This window comes from Danio rerio, chromosome 8, assembly GCF_049306965.1.
Source record: "Danio rerio strain Tuebingen ecotype United States chromosome 8, GRCz12tu, whole genome shotgun sequence".
NCBI lineage: Eukaryota > Metazoa > Chordata > Actinopteri > Cypriniformes > Danionidae > Danio > Danio rerio.
In genome coordinates, this window is record NC_133183.1 from 6054004 (window position 1) to 6080489 (window position 26486).

Genomic DNA, 26486 nt, shown 5'->3' on the forward strand with positions numbered 1-26486 from the left:
GCGAATGACATGAACTAGTGGGTTGTCTGTCTGCTATTGTGATGCGGTGCGCGCTCGCGATTTCAGGGGGTGTGGCTTTAAATCACAGTCCCTCCCCACCATACAAAGATAACATGCTAAGCGGTTAGCATTTTGGCAGATCACCTACTGCACCTTTAACTCCTCATTTATGTGTAGTAACTGCTGATGTGGGACCTTTAGCCAGAACAGATTACTGTGCATATTTTAGATACATGACAACAGTTATTTTTAAATGTCAATCTTTAAAAAAAGAAAAGAAAAGTTTTGTTGAATAAAAAGTGCTTGTATGCAGCTATATGTTGCTTGTTTGGACACATTTAAAATGTGTGGCTAAAAAGGATTATTTCTTTTTGGTGTGGTCAGAGATAAATTCTAAAAAGTCATGTGAAATAAAAACTAACTGCAATGCGACACAACCGATTTGCTCATGCACACTGAGCAAGCTCATACACAACACACACACAAAAAATGAATGAGGAGGCATGTGGACAACACAACATCTAAATCAAGTCATTTTAGCATGTCAAAGTCACATTTATTAATATAAAATATATTTTCCAAACAACAAATGTGGCTAGTAAAAATGGCAAGTGGCTAGTAACATTGGAAATCTCCTAGCCACAGTGGCTGGTGATCAAAAAAGTTAATGTCGAGCCCTGGTGTTGAGTAAACGAAGAGGTTTTAGGTGAACTGTCCCTTTAGGAAAAGGAGCATCTTACCTTGTATCTCCACCTGCACGTTGGTCTGTCGGTCTGCAGCTGCTGTCTGCACAGATGTGCTCTGCTGTCTGCCTTTCCAGTTGTGTTTCTTTCTCAATCTGCCCATGGCCAACTCTTCACATCCAAACACGGAGATCTGCAGTAGAGTCAGAGTCTGTCCACAACACGAAAGAGCTCACTTACAGAAGAAACTGCTCAAATTAAGTGCACAAATTATGAAGCAAATAATTGTTGTGTCTGTTTAAAAACCACAATGCTGCATGACAGAAGAACGCGTTACTGAAACTGAGGTTAAGTTGGCTTTATATTCACACATTCACATCATATTTTAACAGTGACAGGTAGTAAAACGGTCCTTACATTGTTTACCACGCTATTTTGTATATAAATCGCACGCAAGTATGACTTCAAAACAACATTAGCACTGTTTATTTGACCGTGAAAAATGTTGTACTTTGATAGTACTAATATGACTTCACTATTTAGAATTATTAAGGAGAAAATGCGAATATAAAACCAACTTTAGCCCAATGTCACTGAACAATTATTTCTGTCACGTTCTAGCGAGCATTGTTAATAACTAATTCAAAATTTAACCTCTAGTTTTATCTTATATAAATATGTTGGGTGTTATACTATCAAACACACGGACCATGTTATAAGTGTTCGTGTGTGTTGCTGGATGTCAATGTTTACACACCTCGAGATCAGCTGCCTGGCTGACATTCATCAAAAACTACACTATCGCTGACTCTGGGCAACTTTTAATAATTAAATATCCACGATAGTGTTAGGGATCACCCCGGCAGTTATTTTGCATTAAAATACGTTAGATTAATTCATTTCAATGTCTCAAACAGTAAAAGATTCAGGGGAAAAAACTCACGTGTTGATCCTGTAGTAATATTGTGCAGCTGTTAAATGGAACCGGCGAGCTGATGTCCGATAAAAGGTTCCGGGTTTCATCCTTTTTTTTAACTTTCGCTAAGAGAAACTTTTCAAGTGAACTTTGAATAGGTAGATTTAATAATTAATTTGTTAAAGCTTTTGAATCAAGCGTCTTATGTTCATAAATACCGCTTATTTTATTAAAGCGTCAGTAAAATACGTATGTACCATTTTATCATCATTTAACAAAGAGAAACAGGTCTTGTGTTTTGTTGACTTGCCACATTTAAATTAGTTTAAAGAAGAGATTTTTGATATTTATTTTTGCCAGATGTAAAATAAACTTAAGTTGTTCCCGTTTTATCACAATTTTAAATATTTTTTTTTGTTATTTTCTTTTCTTTCAGCGCCACTTTTGTCCTCTTCCCCTGCTGGGTTTATTGTTTTTTGATTCTTTTGTTATTAAAAATCTATATTAAATCCAGCTTGAACCAGCCTAAGCTAGTTGGCTGGTTTTAGCTGGTCGTCCTCGTTTTAGAGGGGTTTTGACCATGTCCAAGCTGGTTTCCAGCTAAAACCAACAAGTTTAAGCTGGAAATAGCAGATTTTTGGCAGGACTCGTAGCATATCAAGGCTGCTCTAGCTGGTTTTAGCTGGTCATCTCCCAGCCTGACCAGCTAAGACCAGGCTGGAAATGGCCAAAACCCTTATAAAACCAGGCTGATCGACCAGCTTAAACCATCTTAGCTGGTTTAAGCATTATTTTTAAACGAGGTATTATTACTTTTTTCTGTTTATTTTTGTATATTATATTATTCCCTTTTTGGCAGTATTTTGGTTGATACTTGGTTCTTCTTCTCCCATATTACACAAAACTGTCACAATATAAATGTAACCTACTTCAGTTCCTAGTCTAACAGTTGTAACAATAAATTACAATATTTGACATTACCGTTCTAATGATGTGGTACGGTGGCTCAGTGGTTAGCAAGAAGGTCGTTGGTTTGAGCCCCGGCTTGGCTTCTTGGCATTTCTGTGTGGAGTTTGCATTTTCTCTCTGTGTTGTTGTGGGTTTCCTCCGGGTGCTCCGGTTTCTTCCACAGTCCAAACACATGTGGTATAAGGGAATTGAATAAACTAAATAGTGGCAATAGTGTATGAGTGTGGGAATATGAGTGTATAGGTGTTTCCCAGTACTGGGTTGCAGCTGGAAGTGCATTTGCTGTGTAAAACATGGATAAGTTGGTGGTTCATTCCACTGTGGCAACCCCTGATGAATAAAAGCACTAAGCCAAATGAAAATAAATGAATGAATGTTTAATGATTAAATAAATTAAGTTTTGGTGAGCACTGTAATGTAATGTAATATAATATAATATAATGTAATATAATATAGTATAGTATAATATAGCCTAGTTCTAATAATAATTCTGAACATTACTATCAATAAAAACCCTTATTATTGTTGTTGTTATAATACAATATAATTTAACATACTATATTAAAATATAATATAAAAATATAATAATATAATAAAAATATATAATGAAATATAATACAATAAAATAAAATACAATACAATATAATAAAATATAATAATATAATAAAATATAATAATATAATATAATGTAATGTAATATAATATAATATAATATAATATAGCCTAGTTCTAATAATAATTCTGAACATTTCTATCAATAAAAACCCTTTTTATTATTGTTGTTATAATATAATATAATATAATATAATATAATATAATATAATATAATATAATATAATATAATATAAAGAAAAGAATATATTAATAAATAATAATTAAAACACATTTATCAGTAAATACACAGCAAAATACTTTAATTAATTGTGACCAGTGGATCAACAATTTAGATAAGAGCTTAATTTTACAAAAGACATTAATTTCAGTCTAATTTTCAATCCCCAACTAGGGTAATTTACAGTAAACAGTCTAAACTCCATGAAAGGGATAGTTCACCCTAAAAATGAATAATTATTATACTCGCATTCAAGCTGTTCTAAACTTTCACGAGTTTCTTTCTTCTGTTGAAAACAAAACAAGATATTCCGAAGAACGGGTACTCAAGAGTGGTGTTGTCGCACGCCTACTGAAGGGCGGGAGGGAGGGTGTGTCGCGGGAGCACTTTTGATCGTTTTGGAAGGGCACTAGCTATCCAAGACTAAAAAGACCATGTTCACTGCACAGGTTGAGCCCTATGTGTGCACGTGCCTGCCAAGAGGCGTTTTAAAGATGGCCACCGAGTGAAATGACTTGCCTTAATGGGACTTTATTATGACGTAGCGCCTGCAGTTGGTGTCCCGAGTGGAAATCCTCCTGCCGACGCCAGACAACAGCTCATCAAACTGGGCTCAGTTCAGTCAAAAGCCCCGCTGAAAGCCTCCATCATCCAGGTTAAGTTTCTGGAAGAGTTAATGAACTCACAGAGCTGGGTGCACCTCTGAAAGGATCTAGTGGACTCAGACACAGTGCCGAACGAATTAACGCTGTTTTTCAAATTCCCTAAATCACATAAGCACAGCTACTCCCTCAATAAAATCCATGTTAGCCATTAGCTATGAAGCTAAAGTCACCGGGCAGACAGAAGCCCTGCCCATAGCGGGAATCTGCGTCTACTGTGAAGTGAATTTCACGTGCGAATTTGATGCTTGAATGCAACGAGTAAACTCAAAATCTTCAGGCGTCTATTCATGCATGTATAGCACGATTTATTTGCGCATACTGCATCTAGTGTGAACTTACCTCAAAACAAACAGGAAGTGCATTTTCATAATTCAATCTTTAGATTAAAAGGGCAAACAATGTATTTCCCTTAATGACATGCAGTGGCGCAACAAGGGGGTATGCAGTATATGCGGCGCATAGGGGCGCCACACATGGGGGGCGCCGTTGTGCCAAAACTATTTTTAAAATTATCCTTATTAAAAATAATAAAAATAAATATGTTTTGTTAAAAAACATTATTTTGCATTTTAAACGAATATAATATTGTTATTGTTTAATTCAAAATCATTTAACACAATAGCATGCAGTCCCACAGCCGAAAGTGTTCATGTAGATGTAACTGTTTAGATTTGTTTTTATTTTTATCTAAATAAACTGTCAAATCATACATAATGTCAAAAGTTATAAGATTGATCTGAAAATTTGTCTTCATTTATTATTAATTAATTAATATAACACACAAAATTTGAACCCGCATACCCCTCAGTAAATGTGTAGTTGCGCCCCTGATGACATGCACAGATGAATTCAGTTCAACACAAAACCAGCAATGTAAGCTAACAAAATGGTTAGTTTTGATTTGATTTGTACTTTAATTTTGGGTGAACTATCCCTTTAACTTACAACTCTAAGTATTTTGGAAAAGTATCATGCAATAAAAAGGAAATGAATGTAAAATGGACACTTATACATTATTATAATTATATGCGATACGCAGTGACCGCAGCTCTACATGCTCCTGTCCTTCAGCATGACGTATTCGCTATTGTGATCCGCGTTTTCCTCTGCCGTGAAGCTCTCGGCTGCTGTACGCTGTGCCTCCTCGGTGAGCCGCTCAAACCGGCGTAGGAAGAAGATGACGGAAGCCAACAGGAGCGCCTGAACGCCAATGAAGACCAACAGGCTGATCTGAGACGCCAGAGCTAAATTACACAGCCAGTACCGACACGAGTCCAGCAGCTCCTGCTCCGGCAGATACACGATCAGGCGCCCCCGCAGGTGAGCAGGAGAACTGCACGACACGTTCCTGAAACACATTTTAAAGGTGCCATGAAATTAAAATAATGTTTTTTTAGATGTTAGTTTCAGTATGTAAGTCTTAAGGCTATCTATGAGCTAGTGTGCTCCAAAACAGTGACAAAATTCTCAATCAGAAGATTCAAAACCTTTATATATATATATATATATATATATATATATATATATATATATATATATATATATATATATATAAATATAGATGGATAGAAAGCTTGCAGTTTGTCACAGGTTGTGATGATGCACAGGTTTCAGTTTTTGTTAATCTTGTTGTAGTTGCAGATTTTAACATGCAGGTGTCCCTAGCGTGCTACATTTCTACATTTATTTACTCTTCAGAAATTTGTTCTAATTTGACAATGCATGTTCTGTAAGCGGACTGTAATCTGCCATGATTTCAGCTTGAGAGGTGCACATACAGTGCTCAGCATAATTGAGTACAGCCCATTTTGAAAATGAATATTTTTATCCATTTCTCAGCGAATATAGGCTATGTATTTTGGTGCATTTAAACAAAGCAGATTTATTAAACAGATATATTTATTAAAATAATAATTTAGTCACCAAACATATAAAAAAATTGAAAGATGATACACTTAAATTCAAGCAAAATATTGCAGAAAAAATGAAAACCAACAACATTTTTCAATTTCTTTGCTTCTTTTGATGTTTCCTCTTGTTTTTAATTTGTATTTATTTTTTTTCTATAACATATCAATTTGGGTGTATACTGAGCACTATACACATACATACACGCGCATATGCACGCACGCACGCACTCACTCACGCACGCACGCAGCACGCATGCACGCACGCACGCACACACACACACAATTATTAGTCCGTGGTAAATTTCTCCAATTTCTGTTTAACGGAGGGAAGATTTCTTTAACACATTTCTAATCATAATAGTTTTAATAACTCACCTCTAATAACTGATTTATTTGATCTTTGCCATGATGACAGCACATAATAATTGACTAGATATTTTTCAAGACACTTCTATACAGCTTAAAGTGACATTTAAAGGCTTAACTAGGTTAATTAGGCAGGTTAGGGTAATTAGGCAAGTTTTGTATAACGAAGTTTGTTCTGTAGACTATCGAAATAATATAGCTTAAAGGGGCTAATAATATTGTCCTCAAAATGGTGTTTAAAAAATTTGAAACTGCTTTTATTCTAGCTGAAATGAAACAATTAAGTCTTTCTTCAGAAGAAAAAAATATTATCAGACATACTGTGAAAATATCCTTGTTCTGTTAAACATCATTTGGGAATTATTTAAAAAGAAAAAATATCAAAGGGTAATAATTAATAATTCTTACTTCAACTGCATATATATATATATATATATATATATATATATATATATATATATATATATATATATTCAGTATACAAGACTGTTGTTAGCTTGATTTAGTGTTAGTTTTTCATTTATAATGGATATTTTATTTTACATCAGTTAACAAAATAATTTTTGACTGATAGTTTTAGTTGTGGTTGACTAAAGTAATCATGCTCACTATATAGATGTGTTGCTGCTCTGTCACATTTTTACCCTTGAATGTGTTTATTAATTCTGAAAACGATTCATTCATTCATTCATTCATTTTCCTTCGGCTTAGTCCTTTATCTATCAGGGGTAACAAAAGCAGAATGAACCACCAACTTTTCCAGCATATGTTTTACGCAGCGGATGCCCTTTTAACTGCAACCCAGCACTGGGAAACACCCATACACTCTCATTCACACACACACACACACACATACACTTCAGACAATTTAGTTTATTCAATTTGCCTATAGCGCATGTGTTTAAACTGTGGGGGAAACTGGAGCACCCGGAGAAAACCCACCCCCAACACGGGGACAACATGCAAACTCCACACAGAAATGCCAACTGATCCAGCCAGGACTCAAACCAGCAAACTTCTTGCTGTGAGGTGAGAGTGCTAACCACTGAGACGACTTGTATGTTTGTTAATTATTAATATTTTATTTAAATAATTTTTTCAGTTAATGTTTTTAGTTTTGGCCACGCAGTGGTGCAGTAGGTAGTGCTGTCACCTCACAGCAACAAGGTCACTGGTTCGAGCCATGGCTGGGTCAGTTTCTGTGTGGAGTTTGCATGTTCTCCCTGCGTTCGTGTGGGTTTCCTCTGGGTTTCCCCCACAGTCCAAAGACATGTGGTACAGGTGAATTGGGTAGGCTAAAATTGCCCGTAGTGAATGAGTGTGTATGGCTGTTTCCTAGAGATGGATTGCAGCTGAGGGTTATCCGCTGCATGAAACATGTGCTGGATAAGTTGGTGGTTCATTCCACTGTGGTGGCCCCGGTTAAATAAAGGGACTAAGCTGAAAAAAGAAAACAATGTTTTTAGTTTAATTTAGTGTTAGTTTTTGATTTATTAAGGATATTTTCTTGTATTTGTTAAAGTATTTTTGACCAGTAGTTTCAGTTTCAGTTTTGCTTTATTAAAATACTCTTTGCTCACCGCACAGAATGTGTTTTTGTGAATTTTTTTAAATTAATTTAATAGTGTAAACATGTTAATTAATTAATTTATTGTGAATATTTTATTTTATTTTAGCTAACTAAAAATAAAATATGTTTTGACCAATGATTTTAGTTACTGTTTTGGTTCATTAAAATAATCTACTGGTTTACTTAAGTAATAAATGTTTGCTAAATATTATTATTATTTTATTTCAATTAAATGAAATTCATTGACTTCAGTTAATTTTATGTAGTGTTTTTTTATTTATTATGGACATTTTATTTTATTTCAGTTCATTATTTTTAAACGAATAGATTTGTTTCAGTTAACTAAAACACTAGCTCACCGCATAGACGGGTCGCTGCCACGTTTCAGCATCCAGCCCCTCAGGTAAAGAATGGCGCAGTCGCAGGCCCAGGAGTTTCCGTGCAGGGCGACGCGGCGCAGGGCGGGCAGAGCGTCCAGCAGGCCGGTGGGCAGAGCCGTTAGGTGGTTTTCATTTAGCAGGAGCTCAGTGGTGGACGCTGGAAAGGACGAGGGTAGCGTGGCGGTGGTGAGAGCACGATTACTGCAGTCCACAACACCAGCAGAGCACGAACACACATGAGGACACGAGCCCTGAACCACTGCAGCCATCGCACTGAGGAAAAACACCAGCACAACACTCCTCATACCAGCACACACACACACACACACTGAAGAAACACACAACACCGGTCACTATACATCAGTAATATAACACACACACACGACACTGAAGAAAACCCCCAACACAACACTCCTCATACAGCACACACACTGCAGAAACACACACAACATCACACCACTTACTACTATCATGTTATTTCTAAAGAACTGAGCTGGAGTTGCAGATATTTTTAGTTGTCCTTTATAAGAATTCCTCATCTAATTCACAGCTAAACATAAATATAAACACTTTGGTCACACTTTATTTTAGGGCTAAATTCTTAATATTTACAAACCAGCATGCCTCAAAGTCCTTATTTGCTGTTTATTAATAGTTATTAAGGTACTAGTTGTTTTCAGGTATTGGGTAAGATTAGGAATATAGAATAAGACATTGCAGTACATCAAAACATTCATTTAAAGGATATAAAGATTAAAATGCTGCTCAATACCAATATACACTCACCGGCCACTTTATTAGGTACACCTGTCCAACTGGTCGTTAAAGCAAATTTCTAATCAGCCAATCACAGGGCAAAAACTCTGTGCATTTAGGCATGTAGACATGGTCAAGACAATCTGTTGCAGTTCAAAGCGAGCATCAGAATTGGGAAGAAAGGAGATTTAAGTGACTTTGATTGTGGCATGGTTCTTGGTGCCAGATGAGCTGGTCTGAGTATTTCAGAAACTGCTGATCCACTGGGATTTTCACGCACAACCATCTCTATGGTTTACAGAGAATGGTCTGAAATAGAGAAAATACCCAGTGAGCGGCAGTTCTTTGGGCACAAATGCCTTGTTGATGCCAGAGGTCAGAGGAGAATGGCCAGACTGGTTCCGGCTGATAGAAAGGCAACAGTAACTCAAATAACCACACGTTACAATTAAGGTCTGCAGAAAAGCATCTCTGAACACACAACACGTCCAACCTTGAGGCGGATGGGCTACAGCAGCAGAAGACCACAATGGGCGCCACTACTGTCAGCTAAGAACAGGAAACTGAGGCTACAATTCACACAGGCTCAACAAAACTGGACAATAGATGATTGGAGAAACGTTGCCTGCTCTGATGAGTCTCGATTTCTGCTGCAACATTTGGATGGTCGAGTCAGAATTTGGCGTCTACAACATGGAAGCATGAATTCATCCTGCCTTGTATCAGCAGTTCAGGCTGGTGGTGGTGGTGTGATGGTGTGGGGGATATTTTCTTGGCACACTTTGGGCCCATTAGTACCAATTGAGCATCGTGTCAACACCACAGCCTACCTGAGTATTGTTGCTGATCATGTCCATCCCTTTATGACCACAGTGACCATCTTCTGATGGCTACTTCCAGCAGGATAACGCATCATGTCATAAAGCGTGAATCATATCAGACTGGTTTCTTGATCATGACAATGAGTTCACTGTATTCAAATGGCCTCCACAGTCACCAGATCTCAATCCAATAGAGCACCTTTGGGATGTGGTGGAACGGGAGATTCACATCATGGATGCGCAGTCAACAAATCTGCAGCAACTGTGTGATGCTATCATGTCAATATGGAGCAAAATCTCTGAGGAATATTTCGAGTACCTTGTTGAATCTCTGCCACGAAGGATTAAGGCAGTTCTCAAGGCAAAAGGGGTCCAACCTGGTACTAGTAAGGTGTACCTAATAAAGTGGCCGGTGAGTGTAACAGCCAAAATTAGCAACTAGTCAGTAGTGAAAATTGTTGTTTAATAAAGTGTTACCCACAATTATTATTTGTAATGAAATATTGCAGTTTTTACGGTTATTGTCAGATTTATTAGCCCTCCTATTAAATTTTAATAATGTTCTATTTAACAGAGAGTTTTTCAACACATTTCTAATCATAATAGTTTTAATAACTCATTTATAATAATTGATTTATTTGATCTTTGCCATGATGACAGCAAATAATATTTGTGTTTGTTTAATTAGGTTAACTAGGCAAGTCATTGTAGAACAATAGTTTGTTTAGTAGCAAATATATTGCTTATAAAGAGGGCTAATAATGTTGACCTTAAAATGGCTTTAAGAAAATGTAAAAATGCTTTTATTCTAGCCGAAATAAAACAAATAAGAACAAATATTATAGGGAATACTGTGAAAAATTCATTGCTCTGTTAAACATCATTTGGCAAATATTGAAAAAAGAAAACACATTTCGCAGGAGGGCGAATCATTTTGACTTCAACTGTATACTGTATATTGCAGCTCTTTCTGTGGTGCAGTAAGACGTGTAACGTGAATATTTGACATTGCTATTGGGTATTGGTGTATGGCAGGTGTTCCCAAACTTTTCAGCCTGTGACCCCCAAAATAACAATGCCAGTGACTCACGACCCCCAATATTTGGGAGGTGGTTATAAATACAGAAACCTCAAATTCAATAGCGCACACACACCAATAGACCCAAGTCTGTTCTTTGTTTAATTTTTTAATGCATGTCAGTGCTATAAATGTGCCAGAAAGTTGAACCTGGTGTTATAAAATCAATCTGCTGCATCTGACTCTATTGCTGTGTCTTTAATATAATTTAATTACCCCAGGGGTCGCAATCCAATAGAATTAGAAACTATAAGCTACTATAGCAACTATATAGTAACTATAAATGACTATTTATTATTTTCAGTAGGTTATGGATAAAATATGTTAATTCTTATGGTTTAATAAAAATAAATAGGTTTTTGAAAATCACCAGGCGACCCTCCTTCATTGTCCCCCAACCTCTTGGGGGGGTCCCGACCCCCCACTTTGAGAACCACTGGTGTATTGTTGCAGTATGTAGCCTTTTTTGGTGCCATGTATGGAGTGCTAAACTGAAGAAGACTGAGCAGATGCGTAGGCTTATCTGAAATTAGAGGAGGAAGTAAAGGGAACTGGGAAGACTAAGATAAAAGCATTAAACAACACATTTAATAATATCATCAAAAACAATTTGCAACTCTAATGTACAGTCATTGGAAGCGAAGATTTAATTCAATAGAAATAATTTCAGATTTTATATAATTCACCGATGCCACTATTATACAGTCAAAATTATTCGTCCTCTTCTGAATTTTTGTATTTATTTTTCACATATTTTCCAAATAATGTTTAGAAATTTAAATTCAGAAAATTTTCACAGTATGTCTGATAATATTTTTCCTTCTGGAGAAAGTCTTGTTTTATTTCGGCAAAAATAAAAGAAGTTTTTATTTTTTTTATGAACCATTTTAAGGTCACTATTATTAGCTCTCTCAAGCAGTATATTTTGCGATAGTCTACAGAACAAACCAATGTTATACAGTGACTTGCCTAATGACCCTAACCTGCCTAGTTACCCTAGTTAAGCCTTTAAATGTCACTTTAAGCTGTATAGAAGTGTCTTGAAAAATATCTAGTCAAATGTTATTTACTGTCATCATGGCAAAGATAAAATAAATCAGTTATTAGAGATGAGTTATTAAAATTATTATGTTTAGAAATGTGCTGAGAAAAATATCTCTTTGTAAAACAGAAATTGGGGAAAAATAAAGAATTAACATTTTACACGAGGGTTAATAATTCTAACATTTTGTTTGTATTAATTAGTTATTTTTTATAACCTGATAATTAGTTATATAATAGTTTTAAACATGTGTATAATCCTATTATTTAATTATTTGAATAATAGGGTTGTTTTATTTGTTTGTGTGCACTAGAAGCTTCATTTACATGTTCATACATACAAAATAAATGAACTATATAAATACACATTAGGTTATATTACATTACAAAAAAAAATCCGTATTTTTATGGTTTATTTCCGACAGCTGGGGTGCTGAAAAAAAAAGTAAAATAACGGCCGTTAAATTACAGAAATTTACTGTAAAAAAAAAACAAAAAAAAAAACGGATATTAAATGACAAAAATTCACCAGAAATTTTCATTCATTCATTCATAATTTCTGTCATTTAATATCCGTTATTTTATGGTATATTTCTGTAATTTAACGGCCGTAATTTTGTGGGGTTTTTTTTCCAGCACTCCAGCTGCCGGAAATAAACCGTAAAATTACGGATTTTTTTTACAGTGTATGTTTTATAAGATTAATCCACACAATCTCACAGCAATTCGTAACTTTTTGATTTAGTGGCTAATTCGTATAAATTTGTTTGATCTAATTCGTACAATTTAGTATGATTTGCTCATCACCCAATGAGGGTCGGGTGCCACGCCTCCTTTTTAAAATCGTACCTTTTCTTTTCGACTGAATTCACCACTAAACTGACAAAACGTAAAACACTTACATTTCCTCGTGAGATCAGACCGGATTAATGCATATTGCCCATAGTAATAATAAATATTCAAAAAATTTAGAAAAAGTTAACATTTTGCATTGTTGGGTTGCTTTAGAAACATTTGATGGAGCTGAAATTTAAAATGAAAATGCAGTTTAAATTCTTTCGCAAAAATAAAGGACAAAATAGGTTTGCAGTGAACATAGGTCATAGTTAGTGAAGTATATTTAAAATATACAAGATTTAGCCAGTAAATCTAGCACACATTGCTGTTACTCTTGACCCACCTGTGTGTGTAACTTTCATCTCTAGTGATGGGGTCAACAGTAACAATGCGAAAAAAAGTGAAATAATATTGGAGTTGTCCAACATTTGTTCAAAATACCGCATCTGGTATTGCCAGACCACACTTATGAGTTAGTAATCACAGCAAAATATATATTTCTGTCTAATATTTCTGTCTAATACACTATCTTTTCAAATTTAAAGTTTAGTTTTTATGAAAAATCTCTTCCCCTACATAACATTTCACTGGATATTTTTCAAGACACTAGTATTCAGCTTAAAGTGACATTTAAAGGCTTAACTAGGTTAATGTTAGGGTAATTAGGCAAGGTATTGTATAATGGTTTGTTCTGTAGACTATAGAAAATAAATATTGCTAATAAAGGGGCTAATAATTTTGACCTTAAAATGGATTAAAAACTTAAAAACTGCTTTTATTCTAGCTGAAATAAAACAATTAAGACTTTCTCCAGAAGAAAAAATATTATCAGACAGACTGTGGAAATTTCCTTGCTCTGTTAAACATGATTTGAGAAATATTTAAAAAAGAAATGAAGATTCACAGGACTAATAATACAGTCTTCAACTGTACTACTCACTTAAACACCCGTGTGTGTGTGTGTGTTTACCACCCTTTGAGTTCACGGAGGTTGCAACGCTAGTGGCCAGAAACAGATTAGCTAACATTAATATTTCATTAACAGTGAAGTAAATCAAGAATACATTAGATTTAAGCTTTAGAACTAGTTCATATATTGTGTGATGTTTAAATATGATCAATGTAATTTTGTGTGCAGTAAAAGGGAAGTACTTACCAGCGCTAGTAAAGTCTGTGTGTCAGTATCAGCCTGAGGGAGAGTTAAGACTGCAGGATCACACACAGCTGGGACACGCTGATAAAATAACCACACACACACACACACACACACACACACACACACACAGAGGAAGCGTGCCACATTTTTACTCTTTAATACTGCGTCATCTTTCCCCGTCTTCAGTCACACTCCCAGAATCACCCAGAAACATATTCTGCATATCTAAAACATATAGCAAAATGACAGCTTTCATTCATTTATTTTCCTTCGGCTTATTTATTAGGGGTCACCACAGCGGAATGAACCGCCAACTATTCCAGCATATATTTTACGCAGCGGATGCCCTTCTAACTGCAACTAATCACTGGGAAACACCCATACACACTCACACATACACTGGACAATTTAGTTTACCCAATTCACCTATAGCCGTGCATTTGGAAAACGGAGCACCAGGAGGAAACCCGCGCGAACACGGAGAGAACATGCAAACTCCACACAGAAAAGCCAACTGACCCAGTGGAGGCTCGAACCAGCGACCTTGCTGTGAGGTGATCATGCTGTGATTATAAGAAAATATAATAAATCATTTATAACCTTTCTGACATTTTTTGTATAAATGTTACTGCTATTTTAGTATAAGATAACATTTCATATCATAATTTTTGTGAATATTTTGACCAAGTATTTCATTATTTTCCTAATATTTAAATTTACAATTTTAATTTGAATGATCTAGTTGTTATTTTTAAATATTAATATATATATATATATATATATATATATATATATATATATATATATATATATATATATATATATATATATATATATATATATATATTTAAATAAATGTGTATTTTTAATATATTTTTTTTATTTAAATAAATAAATACATTTAAAAGCAACTTCATTTATTTATTTTAATGATTATTTATTTATTTAATGTATTTTAAAAACAGATTTCAGATTTAATTAAGTTAAACTAAATTAAAATGAGCAATATCACTCTTTTTTATCTCATCTCACATTTATTTCAAGTAATAATTATTTACTTAATATTTAAGTTTTCTATTTTCCTCTGAATGATCTAGTTGTTATTTTAAAATACTGACTATATTTATATATTTTATAATTGTATTTATATACTGTAGATATGTATTTAAATACATTTTTAAATATATTTAAACAAAAAAAAATACATTTAAAAATACATTTATTTACTTTTTTTAATAATAATTAATTTTTTTAATATATATAACAGATTTCAGTTGAAAATTTTTGCACGAGTTAAACTACATTATTTTAGAAATATTGCCCCTTTTTATCTAATCTCTAATCTATTTTAAGTAATAATTATTTTCTTAATATTTAAGCTATCTATTGTCCTCTGGATGGTTTTTATTTTTAAATATTGAATTATATATACTTTTGTATTCATTTAAATAAATAAAATTTTAAATAAATATAAAATATTTTTAAAATAGATTTCAGTTTTAATTTTTGTTAAACTTTTTAGTTGAGTTAAACTAAATTGAAATAATTAAAATATTGCTTTAATTTTGTAATAAATATTTATCTAATGTTTACGTTTTCTATTTTCATTTCCATGGTCTAGTTTTTATTTTAAAAAATTGAAATATTTTTATTTTTATTTTTTTAAACAAACACATTTTTAAATATATTTAAGTAAATAAATAAGTAAATTTTAAAATACATTTATTTTAATAAATAATTATTTATTTAATATATTTTAAAATAGATTTCAGTTCCAATTTGTAGTTAAACTAAAATTAGTTTAAAGTTAAAGTTAATTTAGTTAAAGTTAAACTAAATTCAAATGAAATTAAATTTATCACTCTTTTCATCTCAAATTTATTTCAAGTAATAATTATTTAATTTTTACGTTTTCTATTTCATCTGAATGATCTAGTTATTTTAAAATACTATGTTTTTATATTAAAAATGTATTTTTAAATATTATTATTGTTTATTACTATTTATACTTTATTAATTTATATTATTTAAATGTTATTTAAATAAATAAATATATTTTTAAATATAAATAAAATATTTTTAAATAGATTTTAGTTTAAGTTTAAATTGTCAGTACAATTTAAATTAAACTAAAATGAGAAATGTTGCCCTATTTTTATTTCATCTCAAAATAATTTCAAGTAAATACATTTTACCATAAGTCAAGAAACAGATACCGATCAATCATGTGCATATAAAACAACACAGAGCGACATCTTCTACATTATTCACATTTATTAGCAAGCTTAACTTCAAGATTTACAGAACAACTGACATAATAATATAAATTATTAAATTATTAAAGGCCATTAACACTGATAATAATAATATATCTTATTCTGATGATTACTCTTATAAAACAAGCAAAAACCATCCGTCAGGACCGAGTATGTTTATTGAAAACATAACTGTATTCTCACATTCACTGCAGAAAATAAAACGCCAACAAATTCATAGCAAAAGGCATCAGTCTCTCTCAAACACACATGAATAAACTCTGCACTGCTTCAGAAAACACTCTCACACACATTCATCTGGCTAAGCAAATAAAAATAAAAAAACATAATTATAAATTAGATCCCTTTAGAAGTTAACTTAAGTTACACTGGTTTATGTACGTTCCTCAGTATTTACCACATGATGAATCACATGACGCCATATTTGATCCAGCAGACAGAAGCACCGAGCTGATGAGCAGAGCTGTAGATATGACAGTTGTACAGTATCATTTAAATGCATTCACATCTGAAGGGTGCTGTGAGGCTGTAGTGTGTGTATCACTGGTCTTTCTCGTGCATCTGTTGTTGCATCTTTTCCAGCATCTCCTGCATTCTCTTCAGCTGCACACACAAAACAAAACATCGTCAGGAAAATGATTTGAAAAATTACAATGTGAGCAGTTTTGTTTTAATTATCCCAATCGATCTAGTTAGAAATCAGATCATACATGTTTTTTTCAAATTAAGATTATGTTATTAATATTAATTAATATTAATATTATAGCTGATAAATGAATGACAGATCCACATAGATATCAATGGCAGAAATATGATGTTTGAAACAACAGAATAGTTACTAGTCAGTAATGAAATAAGAACTATTTTCAAGTATAGAAAATAGTACCAGTACCACTATCAAATGAATAAGAACTAGTATCTGAATATGATATGAATGATTATCTAACAGTTCTCTAATGAGAACTAGTGTGAGTACTAGTATCTAATAGGAACTATAGTGTCTAATAATGAATAAGAACTCATATCTAACGAATGATAACTTTAGTACCTAATGAAAAAGTATCTTGTGAACAAAAACTAGTATCTAATGAATAAGAACTATAGTGTAATGATTGAGTATCTAATGAAAATGAACTAATGAATGATTATCTACAGTACTAGAATTTAACAATAACTATAGTTTCTAACAAACAAGTACCTAAAGAATAAGAACTAGTGTCTAATAAATGAATACCCAATGAATAAGAACTATTTCGAGTACTAGTATCCAATGAATGATAACTATAGTATATAATGTATGAGTACCTAATGAAAAAAACTAGTATCAAATTAATATTAACTATAGTATCTAACAAACAAGTACCTTATGTATGAGAACTAGAATCTAATAAATTAATACCTAATGAATATAAGTAGTATGAGTACTAGTATCTAATGAATAATAACTAGTATATAATGAATGAGTACCTTATAAATAAGAACTAGTATCTATGAATGAATAAACATATGAACTAGTATGAGAACTAGTATGTAATGAATAAGAACTATAGTATATATATTGAATGAGTACCTAATGAATAAGAACTAGTATAAGTACTAGTATCTAGTGAATAAGAACTATAGTATCTAATGAATGAGTATCTTATGAATAAGTAGCATGAAAACTAGCATTCAATTAATAGGAATGATAGTATCTAATGAACGAGTATCTAATTAATAAGAACTATTATTTAATGAATAAGAACTATAGTGTCTAATGAAAGAGTACTTAATACATAAGAACAAGTATGAGAACTAGTATCTATGAATAAGAACTATAGTATTTAACAAATAAGTAGGTACAGAATAAGAACTAGTATCTAATGACTAAGAACTATAGTGTCTAATGAACAAGTAGCTTATGAATAAGAACTAGTATCTAATGAATAAGTACTGTAGTATATAATAATAGAGTAGCTAATGAATAAGAAGTAGCATGAGAACTAGTATCTAATGAATAAGAGCAATAGTATCTAATGAACGAATACCTTATAAATAGTATCTATTCATTCATTCATTCATTCATTTACTTTTCGGCTTAGTGCCTTTATTAATCTAGGGTCGCCACAGCGGAATGAACCGCCAACTTATCCAGCACGTTTTTACGCAGTGGATGCCCTTCCAGCCGCAACCCATCACTGGGAAAAAATTGTATCTAATGACTTAGAAATATGGCTTCTGTTAAACAAGTACCTTGTCAATAAGAACTAGTATATACTGAATGAGAACTATAGTATGTAATGAACGAGTACTTAATAAAAAAGAATTAGCATGACAACTAGTATCTAATGCATAAAAACTACAGTATCTGACGACAGTACCTAATGAATAAGAACTACTGTATCTGACGACAGTACCTAATGAATAAGAACTAGTATGAGAACTAGTATCTAATGAATGATAACTATAGTATATAATGAATGAGTAGCTAATGAATAAGAACTAGTACCTATGGATGAATGAGTATAACAACTAGTATGAGTACTAGTATCTAATAAATAAGAACTATAGTATATATTGAATGTGTACCTAATGAATAAGAACTAGTGTAAGTACTATATTCTAATGAATAAGAACTAGTGTAAGTACTAATTTCTAATGAATAAGAACTATAGCATCTAATGAACGAGTACCTTATGAATAAGAACTAGTATCTACTGAATGAGAACTATAGTATAGAATAAATTAGTACTTTATGAATAAGAACTAGAATAAGAACTAGTATCTAATACATAAGAACTATGGTATCTAACGAACGAGTATCGAATGAATAAGAAGTAGCATGAGAACTAGTATCTAATGAATAAGAAATATAGTATCTAATGAACGAATACCTTATAAATAAGAAAAAGTATCTATTCATTCAATCATTTTCTTTTCGGCTTAGTCCCTTTATTAATCCATGGTCGCCACAGTGGAATGAACCGCCAATTTATCCAGCACGTTTTTATGCAGTGGATGCCCTTCCAGCCGCAACCCATCTCTGGGAAAAAATTGTATCTAATGACTTAGAAATATGGCCTCTGTTAAACAAGTACCTTGTCAATAAGAACTAGTATATACTGAATGAGAACTATAGTATGTAATGAACAAGTACTTAATAAAAAGGAATTAGCATGAGAACTAGTATCTAATGAATAAGAACTACAGTATCTGACAACAGTACCCAATGAATAAGAACTACAGTATCTGACGACAGTACCTAATGAATAAGAACTAGTATGAGAACTAGTATCTAATGAATGATAACTATAGTATATAATAAATGAGTAGCTAATGAATAAGAACTAGTACCTATGGATGAATGAGTATAACAACTAGTATGAGTACTAGTATCTAATAAATAAGAACTATAGTATATATTGAATGTGTTCCTAATGAATAAGAACTAGTGTAAGTACTATATTCTAATGAATAAGAACTAGTGTAAGTACTAATTTCTAATGAATAAGAACTATAGCATCTAATGAACGAGTACCTTATGAATAAGAACTAGTATCTACTGAATGAGAACTATAGTATAGAATAAATTAGTACTTTATGAATAAGAACTAGTATAAGAACTAGTATCTAATACATAAGAACTATGGTATCTAACGAACGAGTATCGAATGAATAAGAAGTAGCATGAGAACTAGTATCTAATGAATAAGAAATATAGTATCTAATGAACGAATACCTTATAAATAAGAAATAGTATCTATTCATTCAATCATTTTCTTTTCGGCTTAATCCCTTTATTAATCCATGGTCGCCACAGCGGAATGAACCGCCAATTTACCCAGCACGTTTTTACTCAGCGGATGCCCTTCCAGCCACAACCCATCTCTGGGAAAAAAATAGTATCTAATGACTTAGAAATATAGTCTCTGTTAAACAAGTACCTTGTCAATAAGAACTAGTATATACTGAATGAGAACTATAGTATGTAGTGAACGAGTACTTAATAAAAAAGAATTAGTATGAGAACTAGTATCTAATGATTAAGAACTATAGTATCTGATGACAGTACCTAATGAATAAGAACTAGTATGAGAACTAGTATTTAATAAATAACTACTATAGTACATAATGGAGTATCTAATCAATAAGAAATAGTATGAGAACTAGTATTTAATGAATAATAACTGTAGTATCTAATAAACAAGTACCTTATGAATAATAACTATAGTATTACATGAATAGTTGTACTGTACATTAAGAATAAGATCCAGTTTCTAAAAACTAAGTAGTACCTAAAGACAAAGTGTGAGCTAGTAGCATTAACATAGATATATCATGATGAATAAACATTCATATAGATCACCATGCTGAATCAGCCATAAAAAAATGAAATGTATGCCTCTGTAAGAATATGGCTGTAATATAATAATTGAATAAGTCAGATTATTTTCCACCTCTTCATCCTTCATCTTGATGAGTTTCTCTGTCTCTACATCTGGTGTTGGCAGAGGCAGGATGGGTAATGGACTGTCTGTGCGGTTATCCTGTGCAAGTTTACTAAAACACACATAAACGTACACACACATTATTTAGTAGATCATACATAATTATATCTAATCATATACAGTGCTCAGCATATGTAAGTACACCCCTTACAAATCTCTCTTTTAAATTCATATTTTTAATAGGAGCTATACATTATATTTGTGCAAATACATTAGATTAGTCAGTACTGAAGCCAAATCTGGAGCTTATCTAACAAAATAACTTACGATAACAGTCCAAAAACTACTACTAAATTTATATGTTATAAAAAAATATTAAATACAAATTTAAAAAAAGGGGGGGGGGGGAATCAAGAGAAGCAAAAAAAAAAAGAAACATTTTGTTGAAATTTTGTAGGTTGTAATTTGTTTTCAATATTTTGCTTGAATTTAATTGTATTATCTTTTAATTTCTAAATGTGTTTGGAGACTAAAACACAGGAGCAAACAGATGTATAAGGGCAATCGTAGTCATCGGAGTCGTAGTCAAAATACAGATGACTGTATGCAGATGGTCACAAGGCAGGCAGCAGACAGGAGTAAAATAAGAAAACAAGGCGAGGGTCAAAAACACGGCAAAGCAAGACTAAGGTAACGTGTTGTAATGTCACTAAACAGATAACAAGACTCAGTCACAATTGTGTTAGCGTTAGAGATGCGCGGATGGCGGTTACCGCCGCGGAATCCGCGGAAAAATTCGGATCGGGCGGATGACGTGACGAAAAATAATATTTTAATTAAATTCGGGCGGGTGGTGGGCGGTTGTACTGTTTTTGTACACATAGCTGGCGCACTAACGAAAAAGCCTAGGACTGACTTCACAGAATGAGAGGAGGAATCGGATACACTAATTCTGGATGAAGTACAGAAGTCTTCATCTACAAACTTCCGTATAGACGGATCAGCAGAGGAAAATCTACTTTCCTTTTGGGAGAAACAAGGCAGTCATTCCCACGTCTACAGCACCTTGCCAAGAGAATTCTATGCATTCCAGCAACAAGTGCTGCGAGCGAGCGCTCCTTCAGTGCAGCAGGGCACATTAGAGGCCAGGCGCTCTCGTCTGAATGTCGAAATGCGATTTCTAGGCTACAATAATAATAAAAAAAATTGTACCGTACAGTGGGTTTAATTTAGGCTATTTATTTATTTTTGTCCCTGTGCGCCAATTGGAGACGGAGTTCACTGCTGATATTCTGAGAGCTTTATAGGGGTGCTTCTCATTTCTTATTTGTGTATCCTCGTTTCCTTTCCTTGCTTTCTTTCCTCGTCTTTCCACCCCTATAGGATGCGAGGGAAGGACGCAAGGAAAAGACTCAAGGACCGACCGAGGAATCGAATCAAGTGAAAAGACACGTCCTCGTATTGTTTAGCGTCACTTCAAAGCGTCAATTAATGCTGGATTTGACTTGCACGTTTGGATTAACTGCATGTCATTAAAGTCATTCTCTTTTTTCTAATAATCAATAAAGAAACATTCATTTAATAATAAAAAGGAATAAGCCATTCAAATAAAGAGCTCAGTCAGCAGATGACGGGCGGGTGCGGTTTTAAAATTTGGTCAAAAATGTTAGTGCGGATGGATGGCGGACGGATGATGAGTTTTGTGATGCGGTTGCGGATGAAATAATAGCCCATCCGCGCATCTCTAGTTAGCGTGCTGTCCTTATAGTGCAGTAATCAGTTCAAAAACAGCTTCAGCTGGAGTGTCTAATCAATGGTGACTCGGAGCAGGTGAGTGTGTGTGTTGCATGACTGGGATCTGTAGTCCATAAACCGGCAGATTTATAGTTCGTGTGAATGTTCTCCACCGATCTATGGTGTTTAGATCGCTGGTGATCGTGACATCGGTTTTGTTTAAATGCATTAAAATACATTGCCTATATTCACTAAGAAATGGATACAAATATTAATTTTCAAAATGGGGTGTATGTTATGCTGAGCACTGTAGCATTCAAAGTCATCTGACAGAGGCTGGAAATTAAAGCAGCATTAATATGTCATTTTACAGGCATAAACATATTTTCTTTTCACATTTTTTTAATGAATATATAGACCTTTTTCATGGCTGCTGCGTGGAGGGCGCCATAGCGACCAGCGTCTTCCGATAGAATGCTAAAAACTTCCGTTTACAACGTGTACAACTGGTAATTTGCGCTCCGAAAATGGGTTTCAATAACGTTTTTAATGGATAACAGAGTGTTTTTGTGACACACAACTTAGAAATGTGTCTGTAAAGCCGTTATAATCTGTCACATGTGGTTCAAGCGCATCAGAAATACGAGAAAAGCGTTCTCCTAGTTCACATGTCTGCCGTCAGAAATACAGTGTGTGTGTGCGTTCCCGGCGTGTCAGCTGTTACCTCAGCGGCTCTTTAACACACACACACACAGAGAGAGAGAGAGAGAGAGAGAGAGAGAGCAACCAGACTACTGGCATGAAACTTAACAGGTATGAAAATCGTGCAATTTACAAAAATGACCAATAAAAGTCTTATGTCAATTAGTTATTGATACTCTGATGGCTGATTTGCTGTTCATTCTAATCGCGAGCCGTTTGTGTTTTATTTTGTGTGTTGTTTTTACCACGGTTTGTGTTTTTCTGTCATTTCGAAATGACACTAGCCTACATTTTCCACTTTGTCACAGTTATTAAATCAGTGTGTCAGTGGCACAGTACAGGCTACGTGTGTGTGTCAAACATTTTGGTGAATTACATTAGTTTGGGCTGGTTATATATTTGAAATAAAGAGAAAATGTTGACTTTAGCGATGACGAGGCTTCATTTAAACTGCAGAAGATGCCGTCTGACAACGAGGGGAAAACGCCTCACAGCAGCTGTTTTCCATCCTATTAGATCGCATTTCTTTAAATGATCAGTCCAGGAGATGGTGCTGATGGACAACAGTATTAGTTCAAAGAGGATAAAAGCAGGTAAAATGGATTAAAACTATCGTTTCAAAGCTGTCCAAATGTGACTGTTTACACGCATCAGCTGCCGACCGGAAGTTCTTCGCAATCTCCTTGCGCATACACGCAAAGCATCATGGGTAATTTTGCGTTCCAAGAAAAAGGTCTATACCATATTGAAGTGACACACACCTGGTCATCTCCTGGATGCAGTGAGCTCTGTAGTTTTCATAATGTACGTCACATGTCACATCTTTCAGGTCGTGCATATGAGAGCGAATCAACATGTTCCTCAGCTTCACAAAGTCACAGTGTGACTGATTCTCCACTAATAAAACACACACAAATGCAAAGTCAGAAACAGAAAAAAACACTTTCTGATACATGCTTTTACACATTCAGTAGTGTACTGGTAACGCATGAAATTACAATTTGACACCATTTCTATGAAATAGTTTTGCGCAATAATAGTTTAAAATCACTTTGAGGTAACTAACTACAATATAACACAACGTAACTTGGGGCTCTATTTTAATGATCTAAGCCAGGGGTGCTCAATCCTGTTCCTGGAGATCTACCTTCCTGTACAGTTTAGCTCCTACCCTGATCAAACCCACCTGAACCAATTAATTAGAATCCTGAAATCCACTTGATAATTACAGACAGGTGTGTTTGATAAGGGTTGCAACTGAAATCTGCAGGAAGGTAGATCTCCAGGAACAGGATTGGCCACCCCTGATCTAGGCGCAAAGTTTACAGTGCATGACACAAAAGCACTAAGAGCATATCTGAATCCACTTTTGCTATTTTAAGGAAGGAAAACTATGCTCGTGAAGCGAACATGGTCTAACAGGGTTGCGTTTATTCTCTTAATGAGTTATAGGTGTGTTCTGAGCATAACCTGCCTTAAACCAATCAAGAGACTCATCTCACATTCCCTTTTAGTGTCACTTGCGTCACACCATGGCACATTTGCTATTTACATGGCAGACTTTGTAAGTGGAAAAACTGAATGCTTCACTAGCGAGAAAACAGTTAAACAGAGCATCTGCAGCTCTAGGATAAAGAATGAGCCTCCTCCATAGACCTTTTCACATGATTTCACATGATGTCCAGTTTCACTCCATGCAGTGTATCGTTACTTCCGCCTAGAAAGAACTCCCCATAGGGAACTCACCCAGTCAGCTGTATATTTACTATAGATACGGTTAGACTGTGACTATTGCTGTTTTCTGCATTCAGAGTGAGACATCTGACTTCTAAAAAAATAAAATAAAATAAAAAACTTACAGATTATCCAGATTTCTGCTTGAACCAAGAAAAGAGGACTTTAAACAGAGTCTATTGCTTTGTGTTGCTGTCTTTACTGCAGATGAAGTTGATACGGACTTGCCAGTATTTGCCAAATAAAGATTTTAGCTGTTTACACGAGTGCGGAACATTGTTTATGTCAGATTTATTTTTATTATTATTTTGTGTACTGAAGAATAAGTAATAAATAAAACAGTGGGGGTTTTACTGTGGTTGTTTACAGTGGACAGCTGATTCATGAACACATTCATATTAATTACATTCTCGGTTCTGTGACTTTTTTTCTATAGAGGTATTTTGTTGATGAACAAAACATTTATCTCCATTTAATGTTCAAACTAAATGAAATAGAATAAAAATCTTGTATGTGACTCTTAATAATCAAACGAAATCATTATAAAAATTTACAATTCCAAAAATAACACCAAGAGGACGACATTTTAATTTAGTATTATTAGGTTAGGAATTTATTAGTAACATTATTATTTAAAGGTAGTGCAAATTAGAAGTCTGCAATAGACGTCTGCATCAAATAAATTTCAGATTAAAGCGCGGGAGCTGTCGGTAACTGGTGTGTTTTGAATGGGATTGGGTGGTCTAACAATATTGCTCCCGACTCCTGAGCGTCTATGTGTGTGTATGTGTGTGAATGAGAGAGAGAGTTTGGTGCTGTGTGTGTGTGTGAATGAGAGAGAGCGTGAGGCTGTCTGTGTAACTTGCTTGTTGCTGTGTGTCTATGTGTGTGTGTGTGTGTGTGTGTGTGTGTGTGTGTGTGTGTGTGTGTGTGTGTTTTTAAAGACAGCTTGTTATAGGCTGTCAGAAGAATTCTGTATAGCTGGGTGGTTTTCGAAATGGGTGGGAATGGGCGCAGGGGGTAGAAAATGGGGCGGGGCAGGCAGCGGGACAACGAATGCTGAACATAAGCGGGAGCGGTCGGGTTCGGACTAAAACCTGGCGGGAGCAAGATACAAAATTTAGTCCCGCGCAGATCTCAAGTACAGATATCAAATTAAATACACCCAAAAGGTGGCAGTAGACATAATTATTTCATTCAAATGAAGAAACTGAACAAAACGGGTTGCATTTATAGACATACTCATCTTTTACTTATGCTGGAGCATTTACATATAACAGATAATATACATTTATTTTCAGAGCAGCATTAAAGTAAAAATAAATCCATTATTAAGGAAATAAACTGAATTAATAAGTGAAAAAACATATGATTTCCTTGATAAACAATAGTTTATTCCTATTCTTAATAACCTGAGTCATTTTCAAATTCAGAAAGCAGTTCAGTATTGAAAGAGAAACATTTGAACACATGCCCAATACCAACATTAGTCTTAAATCAGATCATGCAATGTTTATATTTTTGTTTGTAAATTTTCCTGAGGAGTCTCCCATTCATTCAAAGGCAGGGCTCGAAATTAACTTTTTTGCTTGGTAGCACTGGTGCTCCTAACTTTAAAAAGTTAGGCGCATCA

General features: G+C 33.9%; 4 protein-coding genes across 21 annotated transcripts in view; 1 reads left to right on the forward strand and 3 right to left on the reverse strand.

The window, feature by feature from the left end:
• dhx37 (DEAH (Asp-Glu-Ala-His) box polypeptide 37) overlaps window positions 1-1662 on the reverse strand; it is a 57501-nt gene extending 55839 nt beyond the window's left edge. For 4 of the 14 annotated variants that reach the window (XM_073909006.1, XM_073909004.1, XM_073909003.1 and 1 more), the window contains exons 1-2: window positions 1627-1659; window positions 741-894 (exon numbers count right to left, since the gene is read on the reverse strand). Coding sequence is in view for 8 of the 14 variants with exons in the window: in XM_073909003.1 (XP_073765104.1) it covers window positions 741-846 (106 nt within the window). In the remaining 6 variants the exon portion in view is untranslated. Of the gene's footprint in view, window positions 1-740; window positions 895-1440 lie in introns of all 14 variants that reach the window. The other 10 variants (XM_073909008.1, XM_073909005.1, XM_005172444.6 and 7 more) reach the window with 4 other exon arrangements.
• myl2b (myosin, light chain 2b, regulatory, cardiac, slow) overlaps window positions 1-26486 on the forward strand; it is a 271503-nt gene that overhangs the window by 240099 nt on the left and 4918 nt on the right. The gene's annotated exons all lie outside the window — the stretch shown is intronic.
• On the reverse strand, window positions 3466-14034 carry gp1bb (glycoprotein Ib platelet subunit beta). 3 transcript variants are annotated; one of them, XM_068223039.2, is made up of 4 exons: window positions 13981-14034; window positions 11317-11469; window positions 8271-8619; window positions 3466-5413 (listed from the first exon to the last, which is right to left on the reverse strand). In XM_068223039.2, exons 2-4 carry the CDS (start codon window positions 11420-11422, stop codon window positions 5116-5118), a joined length of 753 nt encoding a protein of 250 aa, XP_068079140.1. In that variant the 5' UTR covers window positions 11423-11469; window positions 13981-14034; the 3' UTR covers window positions 3466-5115. The 3 variants fall into 3 exon arrangements, with proteins under 3 accessions (XP_068079140.1, XP_068079141.1, NP_001138284.1); XM_068223040.2 differs by lacking the exon at window positions 11317-11469 and adding an exon at window positions 13765-13823; NM_001144812.1 differs by lacking the exon at window positions 11317-11469 and having other exon boundaries at window positions 13981-14032.
• The window catches only part of septin5a (septin 5a), a 53292-nt gene continuing 43042 nt past the window's right edge, over window positions 16237-26486 (reverse strand). For 2 of the 3 annotated variants that reach the window (XM_073909168.1, XM_073909167.1), the window contains exons 9-11: window positions 23881-24016; window positions 20693-20795; window positions 16237-16859 (exon numbers count right to left, since the gene is read on the reverse strand). In XM_073909168.1, the coding sequence (XP_073765269.1) occupies window positions 16797-16859; window positions 20693-20795; window positions 23881-24016 (302 nt within the window). In that variant the 3' untranslated portion in view covers window positions 16237-16796. 3 annotated transcript variants of the gene reach the window in all.

Bases quoted from the DNA above. Each gene is read 5' to 3' on its own strand.
- gp1bb (XM_068223039.2), bottom strand. From the start codon at position 11,422: ATGGCACCAAAAAAGGCTACATACTGCAACAATACACCAGTGGTTCTC. The intron at 8,620-11,316 runs GTGATTTTCAAA...GTGTTTCTTCAG, and splicing joins CAATGAAGGAGGGTCGCCTG to TGTGTGTGTGTGTGTGTGCT. The intron at 5,414-8,270 runs GTGAGCTAGTGT...AATGTGTTTCAG, and splicing joins GGCAGCGACCCGTCTATGCG to GAACGTGTCGTGCAGTTCTC.